This window comes from Artemia franciscana, chromosome 20, assembly GCF_032884065.1.
Source record: "Artemia franciscana chromosome 20, ASM3288406v1, whole genome shotgun sequence".
NCBI lineage: Eukaryota > Metazoa > Arthropoda > Branchiopoda > Anostraca > Artemiidae > Artemia > Artemia franciscana.
The window spans coordinates 33,458,618-33,486,367 of record NC_088882.1 but is presented as its reverse complement, the minus strand read 5'-3'; the positions used below and the strand labels follow the sequence as shown (position 1 = coordinate 33,486,367).

At 36.0% G+C, this 27,750-nt stretch overlaps 3 protein-coding genes and 1 pseudogene across 3 annotated transcripts; all 4 read left to right on the top strand.

Annotated features, from left to right (window-relative positions):
• The first annotated feature begins 3,348 nt into the window (after positions 1–3,348).
• Positions 3,349–3,983, top strand: LOC136040151 (synaptobrevin homolog YKT6-like). Its single transcript, XM_065724267.1, has one exon. The coding sequence runs from the start codon at positions 3,378–3,380 to the stop codon at positions 3,942–3,944; it is 567 nt and encodes a 188-aa protein (XP_065580339.1). The 5' UTR covers positions 3,349–3,377; the 3' UTR covers positions 3,945–3,983.
• A 1,087-nt stretch (positions 3,984–5,070) lies between these two features.
• Positions 5,071–21,591, top strand: LOC136040054 (calpain-A-like; annotated as a pseudogene).
• Positions 7,336–7,925, top strand: LOC136040152 (post-GPI attachment to proteins factor 2-like). Its single transcript, XM_065724268.1, has one exon. It carries the CDS (start codon positions 7,470–7,472, stop codon positions 7,845–7,847), a length of 378 nt encoding a protein of 125 aa, XP_065580340.1. The 5' UTR covers positions 7,336–7,469; the 3' UTR covers positions 7,848–7,925.
• Positions 21,592–22,022: 431 nt separating the features above from the next.
• On the top strand, positions 22,023–23,054 carry LOC136040053 (calpain-8-like). Its single transcript, XM_065724119.1, has one exon. It carries the CDS (start codon positions 22,023–22,025, stop codon positions 23,052–23,054), a length of 1,032 nt encoding a protein of 343 aa, XP_065580191.1.
• Positions 23,055–27,750: the final 4,696 nt, after the last annotated feature.

Sequence of the window (27,750 nt, the reverse complement as noted above, 5' to 3'; positions counted from 1 at the left end):
AACGGGTAAGCCGGGGGGCACAGGGGAATATATGAATGACGACGGGGACACAGGGAATGTTCGATTAGCAATCACCATCAACAAAGCTCAAGGGCAATCATTAGAATCATGAGGTATAACTAAAAAACCTAAAAAAAAGGTAAAAAACTAAAAACTAAAAAAAGACCAATTCAAAAACAAATGTATATACAGACCGGGACACCGGGACACAAGTGACGACCGGGACACCGGGACACAAGGAATATAAATGACGCCCGGGACACTCAAAGAGAAATCACAGACTGGGACACCGGAACACAAATGACAACCGGGACACAGGGAATATAAAAGACGACCAGGACACAGGGACACAACTACAACTCTGGGGGCACAGGGGGATATATAAATGACAACGGCGACACAGGGAATGGTCGATAGCAATCACCATCAACAAAGCTCAAGGGCAATCATTAGAATCATGAGGTATAACTAAAAAAACTAAAAAAAAAGGTAAGAAACTAAAAACTAAAAAAAGACCAATTCAAAAACGAATGTATATACAGACCGGGACACCGGGACACAAGTGACGACCGGGACACCGTGACACAAGGAATATAAATGACGCCCGGGACACTCAAAGAGAAATCGCAGACTGAGACACCGGGACACAAATGACAACCGAGACACAGGGAATATAAATGACGACCGGGACACAGGGACACAACTACAACAGGGACGCTGGGGGCACAGGGGGATATATAAACGACAACGGCGACACAGGGAATGGTCGATAGCAATCACCATCAACAAAGCTCAAGGGCAATCATTAGAATCATGAGGTATAGATCTGAATACGGATTGTTTTCCCATGGACCATTATATGTTGCATGTTCAAGAGTCGGTAAACCTGACAATCTATTTATACTCACAGACAATGGGACAGCAAAGAATGTTGTATATTCGCAAGTTTTACGTAGTTAAAAACATATATATCTATATATATATATATAAATAAGTTGTCTGTGTGTGTGTCTGTCGAGTGACGTCATGTTTGTGTGTCAACTGACGTCATGAAGTTAGTTATCGTCATGTTTGTTATGATGATGACGTCATTAAAGGTATTTAAGACATTCGTTCACGGAAAAATGTTTAATTGTAAAATGACTGAAGAACCTACAATGGCAACAGCCGAGGAAGCTGCCCAAAGAGTCTATACCAAAAAACTTGCTGCTGATAGAGAAAGTAAGAAAAGAAAGCGTTCCGAGGAATCACAAGAACAGCAAGAAAACAGGCTTGCGGCTGATAGAGAAAGTAAGAAAAGAAAGCGTGCCGAGGAATCACAAGAGCAGCAAGAAAACAGGCTTGCGGCTAAAGAACGCAAAAGAAGAACGCTTAAAGAAGATTTAAGTTAAAAAAACAAAGGTTCGGCGATATGTACTTCATAGTGACGCTGAAAAATAAAGAAGAAAAAGAAAACTGAAAAAAGAAAAAAGGTAAAAAACTAAAAAAAACTAAAAAGAAAAAACACTCAAAGAGAAATTAAAGACAGGGACACAAATGACGACCGAGACAGAGGGAATATAAGTGACGACCGGGAACCTCAAAGAGAAATTACAGACTGGGACACCCGGACACAAATCACGACCGGGACACAGGGAATATAAATGACGACCGGGACACAGGGATACTACAACGGGGACGCCGGGGGCACAGGCGGGATATATAAATGACGACCGGGACACAGGAATTGTTCGAATAGAAATTACAGACCGGGACACCGGGACACAGGGAATATAAATGACGACCGGGACAATCAAAGAGAAATTACAAACTGGGACACCGGAACACAAATGACGACCGGGACACAGGGAATATAAATGACGACCGGGACACAGGGACACATCATTAGAATAATGAGGTATAGATCTGAATACGGATTGTTTTTGCCATGGACAATTATATGTTGCAGGTTCAAGAGTCAGTAAACCTGGCAATCTATTTATATGCACAGACAATGGGACAGCGAAGAATGTTGTATATTCGCATGTTTTACGTAGTTAAAAACATATATCTATCTCTATTCACACGTGGGACACAGGGACACAACTACAATGGCGCGTAACTAATATGGCACGTAACGACTTACGCGCGCGGGGGGGCTTGGGGGGGCGCGAAGCGCCCCACCAACTAAGTGTTGGGGTGGCGCTTCGCACCACCCCAACAGCTAGTATATCTATATATATAAAAATGAGTTGTTTGTGGGTTATGTCTGTCTGTCTGTCTGTCTGTCTGTCCGCATATGACGTCTGAATTATTTCATCATATACCAATTCAAAAACGAAAATATACAAGCTGATGTAGCTAAGTTGGTAACGCGGTATGTTCCAGGTTCTAGGTTCGAAAGATTCCAGGTTCAAACCTTAAATACAAAAGAAGAAAAAAACTAAAAAAGGTAAAAACTACAAAAAAACTAAAAAGGAAAAAAACTAAAAAAAAACTAAAAAAGCTAGAATACTAAAAAAACTAATAAAAGTCAAAAAACTAAAAACTAAAAAAGAAAAAAAAACTAAAAAAACGTAAAAACTACAAAACTAAAACATAAAAAAAACTAAAAAAACGAAAAAAAAACTAAAACGAAAGAAAAACTAAAAACTAATAAAAAAACTAAAAAAACTAAAAACTAAAAAAGAAAAAAGACTAAAAAGAAAAAAGAAAAAAACTAAAAAAGCTAAAAAAAAGGTAAAAACCAATAATAAAACTAAAAGACACAGGGACACAACTACAATGGCGCGTAACTAATATTGGTAGAGCGTTATGTTTCAGGTTGTAGATCTGAAAGTATGAAGCTTAGTAGATATCGTTTTCTAGAAATTGGACTTGCTTTAATAATCAAATCTCTTTGAAAGGACTCAGTATGAACAGACAACAAATTGTCTGCGGTTAGAAGACAAGCGACAATGAGAATGCATATATAGAAGCCTGCCGCGTGCTGTTTGTCGAGAAGTTTATATTAAATTGTTTAAGAGCAAAAAACTGGTAATTGCAGAAGTATTTGCATACATTTTGACAAGGGATTACAACAATTCAAAAACCTTAAAAAAGAAAACCAGAAGTTTGATGAATTATATCATCATCACCCCCCCCCCCCAACCACAAGAGTGAATGTAACGTTATTTGGAAAAATTGAAGGTTTTTATGCACGGAAAAGGTTACATTAAATTGCTTTAAGAGCAAACAACAGGTAATTGAAAAAATATTTGCATATCAAACTTTATTGAATATTATTAAATGTTTGCAAAAATCTTGGGCTGAAGGATAGTAAAGAAGAAAGAAAAATTAATCAGGCTTCAAGGAAGCCTAAGAGAAATAGAGCAGTTCTTGAAGATACTACGAGCTATATGGTAAAATTATTTAGTATTGCTGTGCTTTACAGGACTCCTACTAATGCTATGAAGCTAGCTGTTGCCTATGATTTAATGAGTTTTGGATTTTTCCAAAGGTCAAGTGCTCAAGAATTCATGTCCTTCTCTGCCAAATTAGTCACTGAAAGAACTGAACCTGGAACAAGACAATCCATTAAACAGGGTGATCATATGTGTCATTGTTATGTAAGAACTGATAACCTTGCTGCTGTTGTCATATCGGATGGAGAATATCCTACTAGGGTAGCCCATTCACTTCTAATGCAAGTTTTAGAGGAATTTACAAAGAAAATTCCAGCTGGAGACTGGGCTTCTGGGAAAGAAGTTAATTACCCTGTTCTTGAAACGACTCTGGCTAAATATCAAAATCCTAAGGAGGCAGATTCACTAGCAAAGATGCAGGCTGATTTGGATGAAACTAGAATTATTATGCATAACACGATTGAAGCTGTATTGCAACGTGGTGAAAAGCTGGATGATTTAGTGTCCAAATCTCAGAATCTTAGTGACACTTCCAAATGTTCCTGTTGCAACTGGGTGTGATAAAATTTTATGTGATGGTGGCTTTTTCCATAAGTGGAATATGCCTGTTATTATTTTTTATAAATGTTAAAAAAAGTTCCTACGGGTGTGTGTATTTCTCATGACTTTTGCTTCACTTCAAGATATGGCCTTGTCCCCTGGAAACTATTAGGTAAGTAATGAGTTCCTATTCTTCATCCCGGGGGCTAATCACTTCGTCATTGCCAAAAAATTATAACCGGTTAAAAAAGTTAGAGAATTCTTTTTTGGATTTAGAGAAAATTTTTGATGAAAAAATAAGTAATGAAGATGATTTGCCGTTATTTAGTGAAAGTAATTATTCTAGAAGTAAATATGTTGATTTAATAGATTTAACCAAGGGGCACTCTGAATCTCAGTTCTCTGTGCTTCAACTTAACTGTCAAGGATTATGTTCGTCGTTTATGGAAATAACTTCAATGTGCCACCAACTGCAACCCAACATAATTGGATTATGTGAGACATTCCTTACAGGACAAACGGATAGCCTCCTAGATATCCCAGGCTATAAATCAAATTTTCTACATAGAAAAGAAGCTCGCAGAGGAGGATTGGCTATTTATGCGAGGAATGAATATGCTGTGCATATTAACAATCAACTGAGCCGGAATGTTGAAGGCATTTTTGAATCACTTTTCCTTCAGCTATATGGGCTTCTAAGAAAAAGATATTGATTGGAGAAATATATCGCTCACCCTCTGGTTCTGTTTCTGCTTTTATGGATACACTTTGACGATGGCGAGTATGCTGGAATTTTTCACTTCAGGTTTTGGCAGTATGGCCAATGGGTGGATGATGTCATAGATTAGTCTACCTTCAATCCCAAGAGAAAAATGAATTTTGGGGTGCATTGTTAGAGAAGGCTTATGCAAAATTATATGGTAGCTATGAAGCCCTTAAAAGCGGCACCACCTCTGAAGCCATGGAGGACTTTACTGGGGAAGTGGCAGAAATGTATGAACTAAACATTTCAATGCTCAATGTTCATTCAGTGTTCTCCTCGAGTTAACATCTCAGTATCGGAGAGCGCGTTTTTTGACTTATTTTATGCTAATCTTGTGAACACCTGTGAATAGTTTTTATGACCAGGAAAAAGAGACATAATGATATGGAACCCACACGATTATCTGTCGAAGATTCAACAGCCCAAGGGACAATACGTGATTCAATTGATGCGCTGACCAGTTCGGTCAATCAGATTTTAGAAACAGTTAAAGCAACGCGGGAAGAGATACAAGGTTTGAGATTTGAATTATCCGAAATCAGTTCAGACATTAGTGGTCTAACTTCCAAAGTAGATGATATTGAAATCATAACTGCGACCCACTCGGATACAATAACAAAGATTCAGGGAGAATTAAAAGATATACGAAAGAAAAAAACCCATGGATTAGGCCCTCTCACTGATAGGGTCCTCATATTGGAGAATTTGAAAAAGAAAGACAACATTATTGCTTGGAATTTAAAGGCTGCCTCAGTGCCGGAGGCCTCGACGAAAATGGAACATTTGCTGGAAAACTTCTTACAACTAAAAATTAATTTTGAAGTTAAAGAAGTACATGACAAATTTGTTAAAATACGACTCATGAACTCGGATGACAAATTCTCGGTACTTCAAGCGAATAAACAATTACGTGCCAAGCCCTGGAAAAAAACTTGATAAAGTGACAAAATTTGATTACAATGGAGTTTTCTTCAGTGATGATGCTAGTCAAACCTGCAGGGAGATTCGCACTACGCTGAATCAGAAAAAGAAAGAAATGAAAGATAAAGGTTTTGTTGCATGGATCCCACCCACGGTACCACCCACATTATGCTACATAGACCAGGACGGAGCGAAACAAAAAAGAAGTGGTATAACGTCCCACCAGTTGAATAAATTGTGTTATTTTTTTGTCATTATTAGGAATTTGTTAGGATTTGTTCATAATAGTCACTACATAAATACGCAAATGTGTTGGTATGCGCACATTGTTGCCAAAATGTGCGTGTTCTCTGTTGAATAGAATGAACATACTTCCACCGAAATGCAATGGAATTCTCCGACGTGTGCGGTTGTTATATGTTTTCTTTTTTTTCTTTTTTGAGTGGTCTTTTGTTAAATTGTTGATTAACTGAATTGAGGTTTTTTGTTGATTTATGATATTGAGTTTACATAATTTACCTGATCTTGCAAGCAGAACTAAACTGTTAGAGGAAAATCCTTTTGATATACTGGAATGCATTAGGGATGTTAAGGATGATGAAGCAGTAATTTTGGAAGATAGCCCGAAAAACAAATATTCATTTATGGATGATTCTATCCTCACATGCAGTAATGTAGGTTTTTCTAGTTTTAACTGCAGAGGTTTACTTTGTAGCATTGAGTTCAAAGATGACATAATTAATAAAAATAAAATTGAAGCTTTAGCTTTAAGCAAAACTTTCTTAAATGATAGGAATATTAATGATGTAATGTTTCTTGATTATGATTTTGTTCATGAGGGTAGAAAACACCATCAGCATGGTGGATTAGGATTTATCATAAGAAAAGAGTTAAAATCGAAAATAAGACAAGACCTAATGATTTGGAATGTAGAAATGATTTTTGAAACGTGTATTCTGGAATGTGAAGTTAATAAAAAATCAACAATTATGATATCTTTATATCTTTATCATATCTTTATATGGGCTAAGACCCCATGAAATATGTTCAGATCCACAGTTTGTGGTGAACGATGCATGAAGATTTGATATTCAACAAGGAGAGATTGGTGATTGGTGGATATTGGCTGATATGACAAATCTTACAATCAATCCAGTTCTTTTTAAACGAATTGTACCTGATGATCAGTCCTTTGACGATGGCGAGTATGCTGGAGTTTTTACTTCAGGTTTTAACAGTATGGCCAACGGGTGGATGATGTCATACATGACAAATTACCAAGTATAACGGTAAGTTATTCTACCTTCAATCCCAAGAGAAAACTGAATTTTGGAGTGCATTTTTAGAGAAGGCTGATGCAAAATTATATGGTAGCTATGAAGCCCTTAAAAGTGGCACCACCTCTGAAGCCATGGAGGACTTTACTCGGGGAGTGGCAGAACTGTATGAACTAAACAATAAAAAGCATGTTTGACTTTCCTCAAAGGAAGCTTGTTATACACAAATGAAATGAAAAGTCTTTCTAAAGAAGAGGAGGGAAGAGATGGGAGTGAGCCGGTCTTTCGAAATAGAATAAGACTTTCTTTTCGTCTTGCAGCCATAGCAACACTTTTTTACCCTTCTTTTGTTTTTCATTTTGCATAATCTGGTCTCTTTTGTTCAGTTTCAGACAAACTACTGCTACTCATTGTGGTGTTGTCAATTATCTGCCCTCAATTTCAAGTGCCATTGGTCATTACCCCCAAAGCAATGTTTGGAAGTTAGGAATAGCACTACACACTGCCCCAAGATTGTTTTTGGCGTCTGTCTACCTAGAACATTATAAGACAATTTTAGTACCTTCATCTATATGGCTAACCTGGATGACGGTAGTATTAAATGTTGCTGAGATTTTATCCCTTTTGGGCCTTTCATTGATCTCTTCTACTTTTATCCATGAACTTCATGCTGCTTGTTTTACACTGTTTGTATTATGCACTACTTTATACATGTTGCTCACATTAGTCGTGTTGCAAATTTACAGAAGAAGTAAAGAATCCACTTTGGAGAGGAAAAGTCGACAGTTAAAAATTACCACTTTTCTAGTCAACTGCCTTGGAGCTGCATTTGCTGTTTATCTTTATGTGCGTCATAACAAATATTGTGAACCTTATGTATACACTTGGTTCGCCTTAGCTGAGTATGCTGTTGTCCTTTCCAATATGGCATTCCATGCAACGAGGGGAGTGAAGATTAATTAGCACCAATTACTTCTATCCTCAGAACTAACGCTGCCAATAGCTATCACAATCCAGTTTCACTCACTTCAGTTTATTTATAAAATGATAGGATGAAAGAAGCCCTTTCAATCCATTCCGCGTCGATGCTTTGGCTGTCAAAGTACTGATCACCTGATTGGAGCTTGTCCCGGCTCACCAGCACATCACAAGTGTTCCAGATGTTCCGGCCCTCATGTGAACTCCAAAGAAAACCCTTGCCAAGCCTCGCCAAAATGTGCAAATTACGCTATGGAACACATATGTTTTATTCTGAAATGCAAAGTTCTCCAATCGGCTCTCAACAATACTAATAAATACTCAAACTGCGTTTAGCTTTGTGATCCTTAATATTACTGGTACAAAAGACAAGAATCTACTGATTAGTGAGCTGCTTGAAAATGATATTGTGTTTTTACAGGAGCACCTTCTCTCTAAAGTGAATGTTGATCGCCTAAAGTGTTTTTGGACCCATTATCTTTTTGATATCCACCCAGAAAACCCGTGCTAGACCATCAGGTCATCTATTTCAGACACAAGACTCAGCCGATATTATTGCAAAGCGACGCTAACATCTTAGCAATAAAATGTGGTGATACCGCATTTATAAACATTTATTTCCCTTGTAATAAAAAGACTGTGCAGTCACTGTCTAGTTTTTCACAAGCATGTAATCGCCTACGAACACTACTTAGTGACCTTTCAAAACAAAATACCAAATGGGTTCTCGCCGACGACAATAACAATGACTTATTATCTAATTCTGACCGACCTGAAATCTTTCTCGATTCATTACCCGGAGGATTCCATCTTGGTGATAAAGATCTTCTATTTACTTATATTCAAAATCGTGGTGGTCTTACTTCCAACCTTGATCATGTAACTGTGTCAGATTCAACTCTACTTTCATCAATAGTTCATGTGGACGACTCTAAAATCGACGACGGTCATTCACCCATCACGTGCCATAATCGTGTTATAAACAGTGTAAAGTGTTCATCTCCAATTAATTCGTCTCTTCGGCTATGTGACTTTGTTTCTCATTATAAAGTTATTCTGCTTTCATTTAATGTTAATCTCCAAAATCATTTTACAAAGCTTGTCAACTCAATCCTCCCAATTCGCATCAACCAATCTCAAGTGCTATCGGTGGAATCTGGTGTTATACTTCTAGTAAGCTATTTGAATATGTACTGCTACCGGCCATTAACTCCAAGTGCAATTTTGCGCCCTCCCAGCTTGGTTTTAGAAAAGGTATGGGCTGCGTTAAAGGTCACCATATTGTGGGTCGGCTAATGAAACAAGCTGTTGCTCAAAAACGTCCCCTGTATTGTTTGACTGTTAACTTATCTAGTGCTTTTGACAATGGAATTCATTCAAATGCTTTATTTTCTTTAGCAGCCTCCGGTGCTAACCTTTCTATTGTTTCCGTGCTTAAGTATTGGTATGCTAATTCTTCAGTTAGGGTGAAGTGAAATGGTAGTGTAGGGGAGTATATTCCTGTTAAAAAAGGCGTTAGGCAAGGTGCCGTGTTATCCCCGAACATATTTAAATGTGTTTTAGCTTCATGCCTCCAACGTCTTCAACCGACAATATTTTACAATCATAATTTAGGCATTAGTCACATTACATGTGCTGATGATGTTCTGCTTCTTAGCCAGACAAAACATAGTCAAATTACCAGCTTTGACCGGCTTCCTGCCGCACTATCCACAGTAGGCCTTTCAGTTAATGCCTCCAAATGTGAGTTTTTGTGAATTGGGAGTCCTCCACCAGCATCACCACTTTGCTTGGGTTCTTCAACTATACCGTGTTCAGCAATTATTAAATGGTTGGGTCTCTCTTTTCCCACGTCACTTTCGTCTACTTGTTCCGCTATTACGTCCAGCGTGCTGAAAAGTATGCGAGTTGGTTACGACAAAATTTCACCAAATCGTGGTCGGTATAACCGAAAAGGACTTTGCCGTCTTTATTCTAGTTTTTGTGCCCCTGCTGTTTTTATCTTTCTGGTTTTGCTTCCCTCCTTCGCAAGAAGGATACAAAGAAATTACGCTCAAGATATTTTAAGTATTGCAAGTATTTGCTGCGTCTGCCTCGATGGTATCGGAATCATACAGTCGTTTCTAAATTTGACATCATTGATGTACCCTCAAGACTGAAATATTTATCTGAAGATATATCTCTTAAAACTCAGCAAATAATTGGTGTTTTTGACCCTCTTTGGCCATTTTTTGAATTGAGGTACTTTATTTATGCTGTATGTTGCTATTCTGTTATGTTATTTATGTTGTTATGTTTATTTTTTCTTGTTTTTTATCTTTTTTGTGTGTTTAATCCACAGTTTTATGTATTTTGTGGGTTGTAAATAAACTATTATTATTATTAATATTTTCAAAATAATGGTCAAATCTTTTGAAAGATCATCTCTTATGAGTTGTGCCATTAAACAACTCAAACGTTGTTCAAGCAGAAACACCAGTTGTATTGATAAGAGGTCACGCCTACAATATTACTGACGTCAGGCTAATCCGTATTCAAACTCCTCGTGTGAGTGGTAAGATCCCTATGGTACGAATAAGAAATCCATGGGGCAACGAGGCTGAGGGGAATGGAGCTTAGAGTGACAAATCACCAGAATGGCAATATGTACCTGACGAAGAAAAAGAAAAAATTGGCCTGACTTTCAACCCTGACGGGGGAGTTTTAGATGAGCTTTAAGGATTACAAAAAATATTTCTCACGGATGGAGATAGTCCATCCGTGAGATAGTCCGAGCGTCTGCCTCGGTGGTATCAGAATCATACAGTCGTTTCTAAATTTGACATCATTGATGCGCCCTCGCGACTGAATCATACTGTTTACTCCACAGTTTTATGTATTTTGTCAATAAACAACCAAGAGAGATAAAACTCTACAAAAAGAAAACTTCAAACAAGACGACGGCCAGTAGAATTGAAAGACTAAAACAACGCGGATATTTCGCCTGTATCCAAACAAGGCGTCTTCAGCACAAGATAGAAAATTAGAAGAAAACTAATCTAAAAACAAATAAAAAACCACCACCAGTAATAATGAATACAATTGTCGCTACTTATCCACGTAGGGAAAAGCAGCTATTTGAGTTACTTCAATGAGAATCAAAGAGCAACTGAGGAAAAATTATGAAAATTGAAACTTAGTCAATTATTCTGTTGTAATCTCTTGTAATCCTCTTGTAAGCTAAGATTGAAGCAACTCTTTTTGGTCTAGTCGGTAATCTTGTCCCCTGGTGAGTGTGTAAAATTTTAATTCCCCTATCGACTATTGGTTCATTTTTCAAAAGAATATTGAATTCCCTGTGTCAATATTTAAATTCCCTGTGTCTCTATTTATTGAAATATTAGCAAATATATGTTTTTTAATTTCTATAGCCTCCCTCGCCCACTGAGAAAAACCTCTATCATTAGAAATAGCTGTAGCCTAATAAAATTGTATAAAATGTTCGGGATAAAAGAATGTATGTTCAGCTAGAGCCGAAACAAAAGTTTCGGGAGGCTTTCTTAGTTGTAGGGTTTTTTCTATTGAGTTGCGATGCTCAATAAATCTTTCAGTAAATTGTTGCTGAGTTCTACCAATATAAAACTTTCCAGAGGAACAAGGAATTTTATACACCCCAAAAACTAAATCTCCTCGGGCTAAATCCTTCCCAGAATTAAGAAAACTACCTAATGGTCTCACTGATTGGAAACAAGTATCAATGTTATATTTACCTATTATTCTTTTAAGCATCTCCCCAAAAGTAGGTACATAAGGTAAAGAAATTAAACTTTTTGGTAAGTTTAATTCTGTGCAATGTGAAACCCCAATAACCCTATTGTTGTGTTTAATGCGTCTATTTTTTTATTTCATCAATGAACTTAATCGGGTAGCTATTACAAAATAAAACATCCCTCAAATATAACAATTCAGAATCTAAAAACTCCCGGGAACAAATTCTGAAATCTCTATCCACCAGTGCAATCACAACCCCTCGTTTCACTGAAATAGGGTGGCAAGAGTGAAAGTTCAAATACCTATCACTGTGAGTAGGCTTTCTATAAACTGAGAAAAAGTAAATGGAACTCACTTTTAATCAATAAGATATCCAGAAAAGATAGTTTATCACTTTCTTCAAACTCCACTGTAAATTTTACGTTTTGTCAAAACTGTTTAAATGTTTATGGAAAAGGTCTAAAGACTCTAAACCGTGTTTCCAAATGCAAACCACATCATCCATTAATCTGCCCCAGAAACAAGGAGAGAGTCTAAAAATAAGTATGGGGGAGGTTTCAATAGATTCCATGAAGAAATTTGCCGACAAAGGGGAGAGATACCCCCATAGCCCAACCAAACACCTGTTTGTAAAATTCACCTCTAAAACCAAAATAAAGAGAATGTTCATTTGCAAGAATAACCAATTTCATGATGACTTCAATCTCCAAACTCGCCATGTGGTCACATCTTGTATCAAATCAAAGTGCTTTTGTAATTTAATCCTTAATATATCCTCACACTTTTTCACGTTACAATTTGAATACATGGACACCACAACAAAACTACAGAGAATTGAATTTTCCTCCAGTGTGAAATTTTTTAACTTATTAGTAAAATCAGAGAATTTCTTATATATGATTTTTGTGTTCCAAAGAATGGACTTCCGTCTTATGAATTTTGGGTAGACCATAGATCTTTGGTGCAGAACAACCGCTTGGATAAAATTTATAAAAAAATTGTGGGGTAATGCGTAAATTATTTTTCAGGAACTCCAATTCCTTTCCAATCGACTTTACACATTTATCCGTAGGATCGAAATCCAATTTCTTGTAAAAAGTGGTATCCGAAATGATTGTATTCATTTTACGATCATAATCATCAGTGTCCATAATTACAATAGTATTGCCTTTATCTGCCCTAGTTAAAGTAAGGGTCTTTTCCTTTTTCAAATCAGAAAGTATTTTAATGTCATTTTTTGTTATATCATTTTCAATTTTTTTTTTCGTGTTAAAAGTCTTAAGTTGCCTTACGATTTCAGCTCTAAGTTCTTGAGGAGCTTCGACTTTATCAATAGAAGCCATAATTCCTGACTATCTTAGAAATTATTTTTGAGTAAGAAATTGGGGTTGGAAAGCAGAATCTAAAACCCTTCGACAAAACTGCCTCTTGTTGACTACTAAAGAGTTTTAGACGACAAGTTCTTAGGGGCAGGACCCAGATAAAAACGAGGATAAAAAGTATTCGAATTCTGGAATTTTTCAAACAAAAGTCTATTGAACTTGTCTACCAAACGAACCTTTGACAAATGGAAATCATGGTGGAAAGATCTAACGGCCATTTCCTTAATCCTCAGAAAAATGTCAAACGGAAGGTTATTCCTCAAAAAATTTTCGACAAAATTTAAGTCGTTGGACAACTTAAAACGTCCTTGTTTTTGCTCGGAAGTCATGTGATTTAAAGCCATGAGGCTTAATTTGTTTTTTAATTTTGATTCATTTTCAGTACCAAAATGGATTTGATTCTAAAAGATTTAGGAATCACTGATTCCTTCTTGCAAGTTTTTAAGAAAATTTGCTGATTTAACAAATTTGAATGTTTTTTAAGCAAAGAAAAATAATAATTGACAGAAACGGCTAATTGCTGCCCGTAAGCTTGACGAATGAAAGTTCTTAAGCCGAACTGGCCAGACATGACAAAAAACAACCAAGAGAAATAAAACTCTACAAAAAGAAAACTTCAAACGAGACGACGGCCAGTAGAATTGAAAGACTAAAACAACGCGGATATTTGCAACAATTTTTGCATAACCAATCTGAATCTTTTTACTTATATCACAAACATTACGCTGACGTAAGCTCGAAATATTGTTAGTAATAGAGATACCAAGCCAACGAATACAATCAACAAGAGGGATAGTGAAGTTATTACAGTGAAGGGGAGTAGCGGTAATACAGTTATAGGGAAGAAACTCACATTTATCAATATTAATTGAAAAGCCAATATCAGAGAAAGCATCAGAAACTATAGAGACCATATTGGAAAGACCCTTTTTGGACCGGCTAATCAGAAGCAAGTCGTCAGCATACGCAAGATAAGAAACATCCGCAAGACCAGAAAGTTATGTACCTGAAATCTTAACCAGCAAACTAGAAATACAAATCTTAAGAAGCGTAGGGGACAAAACACCACCCTGCCTAACACCTCTTCGCATTCTTATAATAGTGTCTGGTGCAGATCCTAATTGAAGAAACGAATTTGAATACCAAAACCTAAGAAGCATTATAATAGAGATTGACCCCAGAATCATACAAGGAAAAAATGAGCTGACTATGGAACACACTATCAAACGTTAATAAGGATATATTAATCCTTAATATATCCTCACACTTTTTCACGTTACAATTTGAATACATGTAGACCACATCAAAACTACAGAGAATTGAATTCTTCTCCAGTGTGAAATTTTTTAACTTATTAATAAGATCAGTGGAATTTTTATAGATGATTTTTGTGTTCCTAAGAGTGGACGCAATTCCACCAAAAACCACTTTCATAATTTTACCACTGGTGATGAAAAAGTTGACACAATGGGACGGAGGGGGACTCTCGTCTTATGAAATTTGGGTAGACCATAGATCTTTGGTGCAGTACAGCCTCTTGGATAAAATTTATTATAAAATTGTGGGGTAATGTATAAATTATTTTTCAAGGACTCCAACTCCTTTCTAATCGACTTTACATATTTATCCGTAGGATCGAAATCCAATTTCTTGTAAAAAGTGGTACAACATCTCTAATGAGTTGGGCCATTGAGCCAGACTCAAACGTTGTCGAAGCAGAAACACCAGTTGGATTGATCAAAGGTCACGCCTACAGTATTACTGACGTCAGGCTAATCCGTATTCAAACTCCTCGTGTGAGTGGTAAGATCCCTATGGTACGAATCAAAAATCCATGGGGCAACGAGGCTGAGTGGAATGGAGCTTGGGGTGACAAATCCCCAGAATGGCAATATATACCTGACGAAGAAAAAGAAAAAACTGGCCAGACTTTCAACCCGGACTGGGAGTTTTAGATTAGCTTTAAGGATTACAAAAAATATTTTTCACGGATGGAGATAGTCCATCCGTGAGACAGTCCATGCGTCTGCCTCGGTGGTATCGGAATCATACAGTCGTTTCTAAATTTGACATCATTGAAGCGCCCTCGCGACTGAAACATTTATCTGAAGATATATCTCTTAAAACTAAGCAAATGATAGGTGTTTTTGACCCTCTTTGGCCATTTTTTGAATTGAGGGAATCCATTTATGTTGTATGGTGTTATGCTGTTATGTTATTTATGATATGTTAATTTTTTCTTGTTTATTTCTTTTTTTGTGTGTGTTTACTCCACAGTTTTATATATTTTGTGGGTTATAAATAAATTATTATTACTATTATTTTCAAAATAATGGTCAAATCTTTTGAAAGATCATCTCTTAGAGTTGTGCCATTGAGGCAGACTCCAACGTTGTCGCAGCAGAAACACCAGTTGAATTTATCAAAGGTCACGCCTACACTATTACTGACGTCAGGCTAATCCGTATTCAAACTCCTCGTGTGAGTGGTAAGATCCCTATGGTACGAATAAGAAATCCAAGGGGAAACGAGGCTGTGTGGAATGGAGCTTGGAGTGACAAATCCCCAGAATGGCAATATATACCTGACGAAGAAAAAGACAAAATTGGCCTAACTTTCAACACTAACGGGGAGTTTTAGATGAGCTTTAAGGACGACAAAAAATATTTCTCAAGGATGGAGATAGTTCAATTAAGTCCAAAAATTTGCGACGAGGCAGTGGAAGATGAGGAGTGCAAGAAAAAGTAGGAGCTAAACAGCTTTGAAGGAGCTTGGGTTCACGGAGCAACTGCTGGTGGTTGCCAAAACAATTTACAGACATTTTGGACCAATCGTCAATACCGTATACCCCCTGAAGATTGTGACAAGTGATTTCTGATCCAAGCTTAACGATGATTTCAGTTGATATAGTAACGATGTCAGTATTAAATATGGCTACTGATATCAGTAAGATCCAGTTCGCACTATTTGAACTAACGGCAGGAACTCTATCCTACGACTTAGTAGACCCCTCAAGCTTGAAAAATATTCTAGATAAAATAAAAACCCACTTAACATTTGGTGCTCATTTGCCAGTAGAGCCAAAATTTGCAAACTTATTTTATTTTATATCAAACAGAAGGTGCATATCACGGAAATTAATGAACAACTTTTCGCAATCTATAACGTGAAAATAGGATCATGTATTTTGGACCTTTCTCTAAAAGAATAACAGTAACAAGATATTCCTAACTCGTGTGAAGCTCTAATAGGAAGCACGAAAAGAGAAAAATTTATCAATCTACAAAATATTCTATGGTTATTTACTGTACCCAAAGGACAGTAGGAACCCTATCCTGTTACAACAGTACAGAGAAAATTGACTCCATTCATCGAACTGAACTACTCTTACAGGACGTTGGAACAATCACTATTAAGCAAGGTTACCGACTAGAAAGTAATAAACTCTCAAGGAGTAAATCTGTCATTCGCAATCTCAAATATAAGCATTGAGGTCTCAAAATCCTCTATCAGGCCAGAAATCAAGAAAATCAAAGATACACAATTGACGAAGTTAAAGGTGGCATTAGATTTACATATACCACTCTTCGCTAATGAAGACCAAAGAGTAAAATATGTGGAAAGTCAGTATGGATTATTTTCGCCAATTTCCTGGTAAAATATTATAATTACTATATTTCTGGTATTTCTCATTTCATTAAAAATAAGAGCACTGCTAACGTTGAGCTATGAATAGCTCTTAAAACTACAAAAAAAAGCCAAACACGACATAAGAAATGCATCAATTAAACCCCACTGCTCCCGATGCAATCTGAGCCATAAGAGCTGGGAGAATATAGCAATACAGGAGAATTAAGAGGTCGTCTCTAGTATATTGCAATATCCAGTCCCTATAGTAAATAAATATTGCTAATGTATAGAAGTTGAAAGACTATGCCACAATAAGTTGTATTTCTTTTCAACACAATCATACATCAGAAAAATAAACAATTTGGAAGAATATATTATATGCAAAAGTAAGACCTCTAACATTTACCAAGTAGTTAGCTATTTTATAAAACAGTGATCTTGTATTCACCGCCACAATACTGTAATTAGTGGCGAAGTAATAATGCTTAAAATATTACTTATGTATTATTTACAATTTTGTTATAATGATGTTACCTGTTTTTATGTGTTATTCTGCTTATTAATAATGTGATTCTGCCAAGAAATTTTCATTATAGGAACTATAATACTATGGCACCGACCAACCATCCATTATGGTAAAAAATCAAGGAACGAGTAACATCTATTGTCAGGATTTATCAACCACCGAAAAATGCCCAAAAGCCCACACAACTGATATTTCCCATCCCACAACAACCTCAATAATACAAGACCACCTCAATAATACCAGTTGTTTGGGAAAATACCAACTATGATTATTCAATAATCACCTTCAATCCCATTCTTATAACGAAGATCAACATCCCCAATACCAGTACAGCAAGACTAAGTTGACCTAAGAAGAAAATGTAAACAGTTGAAAATTATACACGATCTGATATTGAGTAATACTTGAACAGTAACTGAACAATGCAAGACATCCAACACACATACAATACTCCGACAAGAACAATCAATACCGACAAGAACAATCAATAGATCAGCTGCAATCAAAGCTATAAAGAAACCCAAGGCATCAACATCTAATAGCCCCACGTAAGGAGTAATGTTATAATTTATGAATCGACGTATATAATTAAGGTTTCGATAACTGTCCGAATGAAACACCCTTTCAAAGATAAAAGCTAGAAAAAACTCTTTAACAAATTTTTAAGAAGCATTACAAATTTCAACAAACCTATTGAAGAGTTTAAGCATCAAAAACTTATACTAAAGGATGAACAATAATTAACCCAAACAAAAAGGGAAATAGGCAGTGGAAACAATAAAAATTATGGATTAGATGTGAAAGAAAATAACATCTTATTGATAAATTATGAAAAAATGTGCCAGCTGTGATTATCGGCTAAACAAACTTAAAGAGAAAAATTACAAAACGAAATTAGTAAAACATTAATCAGAATATGCCAGTAGTGATTTCCAGAACATTATAAAACCGACAAGTGTTTTTAATTGCTGATGTATAAATAACTTGACAAATATACTTTAATATTTTGGAATACCTTGAATCAATTGGTGAGATAGTTGAATTAAAATAAATTTTATTAAAAAGTACGTCTCATTAAAACTAGTAGTATAATTAAAACAATTGGAACTAGATATCATAGTATAAACCTTTATTTTGTTCAAGCGTATCAGATTAATGCAAGGTGTTGTGTTATAAGCTTCACAATATTGTAATTATGCCAATAAGATTACCTTAATTATCATAGTTCTAGATGCTTTTAACCAAGAACAAAATAATTGACAGAAGCGGCTAATTGCTGCCCGTAAGCTTGACGAATGAAAGTTCTTAAGCCGAACTGGCCAGACATGACAATAAACAACCAAGAAAGATAAAACTCTACAAAAAGAAAACTTCAAACAAGACGTCGGCCAGTAGAATTGAAAGACTAAAACAACACGGATATTTTGCCTGTATCCAAACAAGGCGTCTTCAGTACAAGATAGAAAATTAAAAGAAAACTGATCTAAAAAGAAATAAAAACCACCACCAATAATAATGAATACAATTGTTGCTACTTATCCACATAGGGAAAAGCAGCTATTTGAGTTACTTCAATGAGAATCAAAGAGCAACTGAGGAGAACCTCTATCATTAGAAATATCAAATTGTATAAAATATTCGGGATAAAAGTACGTATGTTCAGCTAGAGCCGAAACAAAATTTTCGGGAGGCTTTCTTAGTTTTAGGGTTGTTTCTATTGAGTTACGATGCTCAATAAATCTTTCAGTAAATTGTTGGTGAGTTCTACCAATAGCCTCATCAAATTGTATAAAAAGTTCGGGATAAAAGAATGTATGTTCAGCTAGAGCTGAAACAAAAGTTTCGGGAGGCTTTCTTAGTTGTAGGATTTTTTCTATTGAGTTGCGATGCTCAATAAATCTTTCAGTAAATTGTTGGTGAGTTCTACCAATATAAAACTTTCCACAGGAACAAGGAATTTTATACATCCCACTAACTAAATCTCCCCGGGTTAAATCCTTCCCAGAATTAAGAAAACTACCTAATGGTCTCACTGATTGGAAACAAGTATCAATGTTATGTTTACCTAAAATACTTTTAAGAATCTCCCCCAAAATAGGTACATAAGGTAAAGAAATGAAACTTTTAGGTAAGTTTAATTCTGTGCACTGTAAAACCCCAACAACCCTATTGTTGTGTTTAATGCGTCTATTTCTTATTATTTCATCAATGAATTTAATCGGGTAGCTATTACAAAATAAAACATCCCTCAAATATAACAATTCAGAATCTAAAAACTCCCGGGAACAAATTCTGAAAACACTATCCCCCAGTGTAATCACAACCCCTCGTTTCACTGAAATAGGGTGGCAAGAGTGAAAGTTCGAACACCTATTACTGTGAGTAGGCTTTCTATAAACGGAAAAAAGTAAATGGAACCCACTTTTAATCAATAAGATATCCAGAAAAGGTAGTTTATCACTTTCTTAAAACTCCACTGTAAATTTTGCGTTTTTTTCAAAACTATTTAAATGTTTATGGAAAAGGTCTAAAGACTCTAAACCGTGTTTCCAAATGCAAATCACATCATCCATGAATCTACCCCAGAAATAAGGAGAGAGCCTAAAACTGTGTATGGCGGAGGTTTCAATAGATTACATGAAGAGATTTACCAACAAAGGGGAGAGAGATGCCCCCATAGCCAAACCAAACACCTGTTTGTAAAATTCACCTTTAAAACCAAAATAAAGAGAATGTTCATTTGAAAGAATAACCAATTTCATAATGACTTCAATCTCCAAACTCGCCATGGTCACATCTTGTATCAAATCAAAGTGCTTTTGTAATTTAATCCTTAATTTATCCTCGCACTTTATCACGTTACAATTTGAATACATGGACACGACATCAAAACTACAGAGAATTGAATTCTCCTCTAGTGTGAAATTTTTTTGCTTATTAGATCAGTGGAATTTTTAATATATCATTTTTGTGTTCCTAAGAGTGGACGCAATGCCACTGACAACCACTTTCCTAATTTTGCCACTGGTGATGAAAAAGTTGATACAATGGGACGAATATTTTGGGTAGACCATAATTCTTTGGTGCGAAACAACCTCTTAGATAAAATTTATTATAAAATTGTGGGGTAATGTGTAAATTATTTTTCAGGGACTCCAATTCCTTTCAAATCGACTTTACATATTTATCCGTAGGATCGAAATCCAAATTCTTGTAAAAAGTGGTACAATATCTCTTATGAGTTGGGCCATTGAGCCAGACTCAAACGTTGTCGAAGCAGAAACACCAGTTGGATTGATCAAAGGTCATGCCTACAGTATTACTGATGTCAGGCTAATCCGTATTCAAACTCCTCGTGTGAGTGGTAAGATCCCTATGGTACGAATCAGAAATCCATGGGGCAACGAGGCTGAGTGGAATGGAGCTTGGAGTGACAAATCCCCAGAATGGCAATATATACCTGACGAAGAAAAAGAAAAAACTGGCCTGACTTTCAACCCTGACGGGGAGTTTTAGATGAGCTTTAAGGATTACAAAAATATTTCTCACGGATGGAGATAGTCCATCCGTGAGATAGTCCATGCGTCTGCCTCGGTGGTATCAGAATCATACAGTCGTTTCTAAATTTGACATCATTGATGCGCCCTCGCGACTGAAACATTTATCTAAGATATATCTCTTAAAACTCAGCAAATGGTAGGGGTTTTTGACCCTCTTTGACCATTTTTTGAATTGAGGTAATTTATTTATTTATGTTGTATATTTTTTATGCTGTTATGTTATTTATGTTGTTATGTTTTTTTGTCTTGTTTTTTTTTCTTTTTTTGTGTGTGTTTACTCCACAGTTTTATGTATTTTGTGGGTTATAAATAAATTATTATTACTATTATTTTCAAAAAAATGGTCAAATCTTTTGAAAGAACATCTTTTATGAGTTGTGCCATTGAGCCAGACTCAAACTTTGTCGCAGCAGAAACACCAGTTAGATTTATCAAAGGTCAAGCCTACACTATTACAGACGTCAGGCTAATCCGTATTCAAAACTCCTCGTGTGAGAGGTCATATCCATATGGTACGAATAAGAAATCCATGGGGCAACGAGGCTGAGTGGAATGGAGCTTGGAGTGACAAATCACCAGAATGGCAATATATACCTGACGAAGAAAAAGAAAAAATTGGCCTAACTTTCAACACTAACGGGGAGTTTTAGATGAGCTTTAAGGATTACAAAAAATATTTCTCACGGATGGAGATAGTTCACTTAAGTCCAGAAATTTACGACGAAGCAGTGGAAGATGAGGAGTGCAAGAAAAAGTGGGAGCTAAACAGCTTTGAAGGAGCTTGGGCTCGCGGAGCAACTGCTGGTGGTTACCGAAAAAATTTACAGACATTTTGGACCAATCGTCAATTCCGTATAACCCTTGAAGATTCGGACAAGTGATTTCTGATTCAAGCTTAACGATGATTTCAGTTGATATAGTAACGATGTCAGTTTTAAATCTGGCTACCGATGTCAGTAAGTTCGAGTTCGCACTATTTGAACTAACGGCAGGAACTCTATCCTACGACTTAGTAGACCCCTTAAGCTTGAAAAACATTCTAGATAAAATAAAAACCGACTTAACATGTGGTGCTTATTTGCCAGTAGAGCCAAAATTTGCAAACTTATTTTATATTATATAACACCAGCAGCAACAATTTCTAATGGCGGTGAAATGAAGAGGAAAGGACGCCCGAGTAGAACAGATAAAGAGAGGATGACAATGGCCAAAAATCAAAAAAGAAGGCCATTCTTTTCAATTATTATAGACTACTTATATCTACTCCTACTTATCATCGTTGTGGGCATTTTGGGTTTTCTTTACTTTGTATATGGTGTGGGTCAAAAACAAAACTAAATCAGCACCAGAAAGTGAGCAAGCTGTTGTGGCAATAGGTGAAGACTTGCAGAAGAAAGCTGCACAGAGTGAAGACCAGCTCAAGACAACAGGATTGAACCACTGGATTAGACTACGTGATGACTGGATTTTCTGGAAAGATGACACAAATCAAAATATGACGAAATTAATATCTGACCAACACTTTTACAAGATTAAAAAAGATTTACTGGCAAAAGGAAAACTTTTTGAAGATACGTCTTTCCCTCTGGAGCAAGCCATGGGTAACTTGGGTAACTTCAAGAATCAGAGAATAACCTGGCGAAGGCCGCATGAAATCTGCTCAGATGGTATGAAACCACAGTTTCTGGTGGGAGACTCGACTAGGCTCAATGTGAAAGGGCTTCAAAGAGGTAGATATTGGCTGGTGGCGGCAATGATCAGTTTGGCTCTAAATCCAGTTCAATTGAAAAAGATCGCACCAGAAGATCAGTCCTTTGACTATGGCGAATATGCTGGAATTTTCCGCATTAGGCTTTGGCAGTATGGCCAATGGCAGAATGTAATATTTGATGACAGAGTACCAACTCTACTAAACTCTGATGAAATTACCTACGCACATTCCCAAAAAAAAGAAGTTTTTTGGAGTGTATTGTTGGAGAAGGCGTATGCCAAGTTGCATTGGAGCTATGACGCCCTTAATGGTGGCAACGAATCCGAAGCCATGGAGGATTTTACTGGGGGACTGACAATTATTCATGATCCTAAAGCGCATCGGAAGCTTTTTAAAATAGCGGATACATCATTTAAAAGATCATGTCTTATGACTTGTAACATTAAGTCAGCCCAAGACGGTTCCGGAGATCAAACAAAATTTAACTTATATAGACACCACGCCTACAGTATTACTAACTTCAGCCGAATCGCCAGTAATACGATCCCCGTGGTACGAATAAGAAATCCAGGGGGAACCACAAGGAGTGGAATGGAACTTATAGTGACAATTCACCAAAATGGCAAGATATAGCTGACCAAGAGAAGAGAAGGACAGGACTAAGCTTCCAACCTGACGGGGAGTTTTGGATGACCTTTAAGGATTTCAGAAAATATTTTACGAAAATGGTGGTAGTCCGCTTAAATCCCAAAGTTTTAATAAAGTTTATGAAGATGAGGAATATCACAAAAAATGGTACCTATGTATCATAGAAACTACGTACCACAGTTTCTGGTGGGAGACTCGACTAGGCACAATGTTCAAGGGAAGCAGGGAGGCAGATGTTGGCTGGTGGCGGCAATGATCAGTTTGACTCTAAATCCAGTTCAGTTGAAGAAGGTCATACCAGAAGAAAAGTCCTTTAACTATGGCGAATATCCTGGAATTTTCCGCTTTAGGCTTTGGCAGTATGGCCATGGCAGAATGTAATAATTGATGACAGACTACCAACTCTACTAAACTCTGACTTTTCCATAATTAAAGTAATACATACCCGGTTTTAAAACTCCTTGGGACTTCAAATGTTTCTTCAGTTTTTATAAGGCTGTTGTACTTTAAATGTTTAACCAATGCTTGAATGGAATTTTTAATTGAATGGAATTTTTATTGCATATTCTGGCTTTAAGGACTTTTTAAATTGAGGTCATAGACGCCATTTCTGGTGAACTCCAAATAATCATAAGGCTGTTGAAATATATTTGTTACGCTGTTTTAACAAAGATTTTCTCAGTGTCTGGCTATATTTTTCACCCCCTGTACTGCCGTTGTTTCATCATTCTGCTGATTATAGCACCTTTACTAAAGAATTAGCTGCTCAATTTTTTAGCTGCTCAATTATAATACAAGAAACAATACCAATCCCATCTGGCTCTGCCATGTACCGTTTTCACCAATGCAATATATCATAATTGGTACACTATATTTAAATAGTTGGGTAGATGAACAATGAATTTTTTGTAGTAAGGATGACCTTTTGTCTTGTAAAAAGTTCATTTCCTCCCTTAACCCATTTTATAACTGGTCATAGCCACCTAAATTATATCCTTCGCAGAATCGGGAAAATGGACAATACACTCTGCACGTGGGCGGTGTTGAAAATCGTTTTGATATCATCTGTGACTGTGCCAATTATTCTTTTACTCTTTCGCTTTTGATAAAATATTTAAATGAACTTTTACTCTTCTTTCCTTATAGTTTGTCTTTACTTAGTGTTTCTAAACTTAATTGGTCTTTAGTAATTAGAGTAGTCTTTTTTACTCTTTTTTCTGTAGTTTTTTTTTGTAAATTATAGAAAATATGAAAAATTATTTTTTCGGCCTGAAAATAAAAATAAAAATTATTATATCAAACAGAAGGTGCATATCACGGAAATTAATGAGCAACTTTTCGCAATCTATAGCGTGAAAATAGGATCATGTATTTTGGACCTTTCTCTAAAAGAATCACAGTAACAAGATATTCCTAACTCGTGTGAAGCTCTAATAGGAAGAACAAAAAGAGAAAAATTTATCAATCTACGAAATATTCTATGGTTATTTACTGTACCCAAAAGACAGTAGGAACCCTATCCTGTTACAACAGTACAGAGAAAATTGACTCCATTCATCAAAAAGAACTACTCTTACAGGACGTTGGAACAATCACTATTAAGCAAGGTTACTGACTAGAAAGTAATGACTCTCAAGGAGTAAATCTGTCATTCGCAATCCCAAATATAAACAATGAGGAATCAAAATCTTCTATCAGGCCAGAAATCAAGAAAATCAAAGATACAATACAATTGACGAAGTTAAACGAGGCATTAGATTTACATATACCACTTCACTAATGAGGACCAAAGAGTAAAATATGTAGAAAGACAGTATGGATTATTCTCGCCAATTTCCTGGTGCAATATTATAATTACTATATTTCTGGTATTTCTCATTTCATTAACAATAAGAGCACTGCTAACGTTGAGATGAATAGCTCTTAAAACTGCAAAAAAGCCCAAACACGACATAAGAAATGCATCAGCTAAACCCCACTGCTCCCGATGCAATCTGAGCCGTAAGAACTGGGAGAATATAGCAATACAGGAGAATTAAGAGGTCGTCTCTTAGTATATTGCAATATCCAGTCCCTAAAGTAAATAAATATTGCTAATGTATAGAAGTTGAAAGACTATGCAACAATAAGTTGTATTTCTTTTCGACACAATCATACATCAGAAAAAAAAAACAATTTGGCAGAATATATTATATGGAAAATTAAGACCTCTAACACTTACCAAATAGTTAGCTATTTTATAAAACAGTGATCTTGTATTCACCGCCACAATGTTGTAATTAGTGGCGAAGTAATAATGCTTAAAAATTACTTATGTATTATTTACAATTTTGTTATAATGATGTTACCTGTTTTTGTGTGTTATTCTGCTTATTAATAATGTGATTCTGCCAAGAAATTTTCATTATAGGAACTATAATACTATGGCACCACCCAACCATCCATTATGGTAAAAAATCAAGGAAAGAGTAACATCTATTGCCATGATTTATCAACCACCGAAAAATGCCCAAAAACCCACACAACTGATATTTCCCATACCAAAACAACCTCAATAATACAAGACCACCTCAATAATACCAGTTGTTTGGGAAAATACCAACTATGATTATTCAATAATCACCTTCAATCCCATTCTTATAACGAAGATCAACATCCCCAATACCAGTACAGCAAGACTAAGTTGACCTAAGAAGAAAATGTTTACAGTTGAAAATTATACACGATCTGATATTGAGTCATACTTGAACAGTAACTCAACAAAGCAAGACATCCAACACACATACAATGCTCCAACAAGAGCAATCAACAGATCAGCTGCAACCAAAGCTATAAAGAAACCCAAGGCATCAACATCTAATAGCCCCACGTAAGCTTTAATGTTATAACTTATGAATCGACGTATACAATTAAGGTTTCGATAACTGTCCGAATGAAACACCCCTTCAAAGATAAAAATTAGAAAAAACTGTAACAAATTTTTAAGAAACATTACAAATTTCAACAAACCAAGTGAAGAGTTTAAGCATCAATCCTAACCAAAATCCTAAGGATTTAACCAAAATCCTAAGGATTTTCAGCAAAAGAAATGATTGTTTACCTTTGATCATGTATACGAAGTCTGATGGTCTGTTCAAAGCCAAGAGAGTTTGGTCAAGAGCTGACACGACACGCTGGGTGTGGGCAGCAAACTTAGGAGACTCTACTAGATTAGCCAATGGCATATCTTGGAAGAAGCGGAAAATCTGCTGGTATTCTGGATGAGCAGTGAATAATCTAAGAAAATATGCTACACATGTTAAAACTAAGCACATGCAAGGCCGTATCATATATTTTTTGGATTTGGGGGGAAGGTGTATTTTTTGCTGGAGAAGGGTTTTAATTTTTTGAGAGGAAGGGGCACAAAACATCAAAAATGTCTATATCCATTTGTTGCTTTATTACGAGTCAGACAAAAATTTTGGGGGAGTTGGTTCAAACCCGGTCACCCCCCTCCCCAAATATACCCTAGCATTTATATATGTAAAATATTTAATATGACTTGAAGATATTCATGAGATTCATAAAGACCAAATACTTTCAACAGATTTACTAAATATTTCACAATGGGAAAGGAGAATAGCTTGGCACCCCAAATTTAATTTTGATGAGAATACACAAAATGGTCCTAAAATTTGAAAGTTTATTGGGCGCTGGAGAAATCAGAGGCTCCAAGGGTGATGCATCTATTTTGGTGGTTTCAGGCACCTTAACACTGTGAGGAGTTAATAGTAGGAGCATTTATAGCAGTAGCAGCAAGGCAGCATGTTATTATCATAAAATACGATGTAACAAACCATATCATAGTATAGTTATTAAAAACATTTGATACAAAAGTGACAGATACATGAAATTAAATCACGGTGTGTCTGCTGGAATTTACTCCAGCAGGGGGATGATAAAAAAAAGTAGATTATAAGAGAAACATATTTGGAGAATCATAAGAATCTAGACATTTCAGCTGAGTAGAAACTCCTCATCCATGAAAATATTGTTTTGGGGATCCTATTCGATGAAATTGATTATGAAAGATGCTTTTAATATAGGGGCTATAACAAGGCACAAGCCCTGAATTTCTGGCCCTTTTCTGCCTGAAATTGTAAAAACAACCATAAATAGCAAAGCAACATCACATATATAAACCAAACTTTTCAGATTCATATGGTTACTTTTTTTGTGAATCTGAGACAGGGCCATTCATCTTCCATCTCCTGTGATCCCCCTCATTTAATTTTTTTTCTTAATAAGAATTTTACAAAAAAATTTTTACTAATGCATTAATTCCCTTGTTATTCGGACAACTTAATTGCGCTAATTTCGAATATTATATTGGTCATCCAACATTGACAGCTTGAAGAACATTTTCCTAAGACACAGCACTTCGATTTGGATGGAAGTTCACATCCTGGTGCACTTCAAAGGAGGGCATGTAATTTAAGATTCACACCCCTCCCAAGGGATATGATTTCTAAAAGATTTTGCGCTTCCATTTGAAAGGGTATCCTGAGGGATATGATTCTTGAAGACACCATTGAGAATCTTAGAATCAAATCTCTTGATCTGCCGATAAGCAAAATACACTGATTATCACCGATTCCAAAAAAAATGCTGGTTATAGAAAACCAAAAAACTTCATTTTTTG

What these genes read in the sequence shown, in the direction of transcription:
- LOC136040151 (XM_065724267.1), top strand. Translation starts at nt 3,378, where the DNA reads ATGGTAAAATTATTTAGTATTGCTGTGCTTTACAGGACTCCTACTAAT.
- LOC136040053 (XM_065724119.1), top strand. Translation starts at nt 22,023, where the DNA reads ATGGTGTGGGTCAAAAACAAAACTAAATCAGCACCAGAAAGTGAGCAA.
- LOC136040152 (XM_065724268.1), top strand. Translation starts at nt 7,470, where the DNA reads ATGACGGTAGTATTAAATGTTGCTGAGATTTTATCCCTTTTGGGCCTT.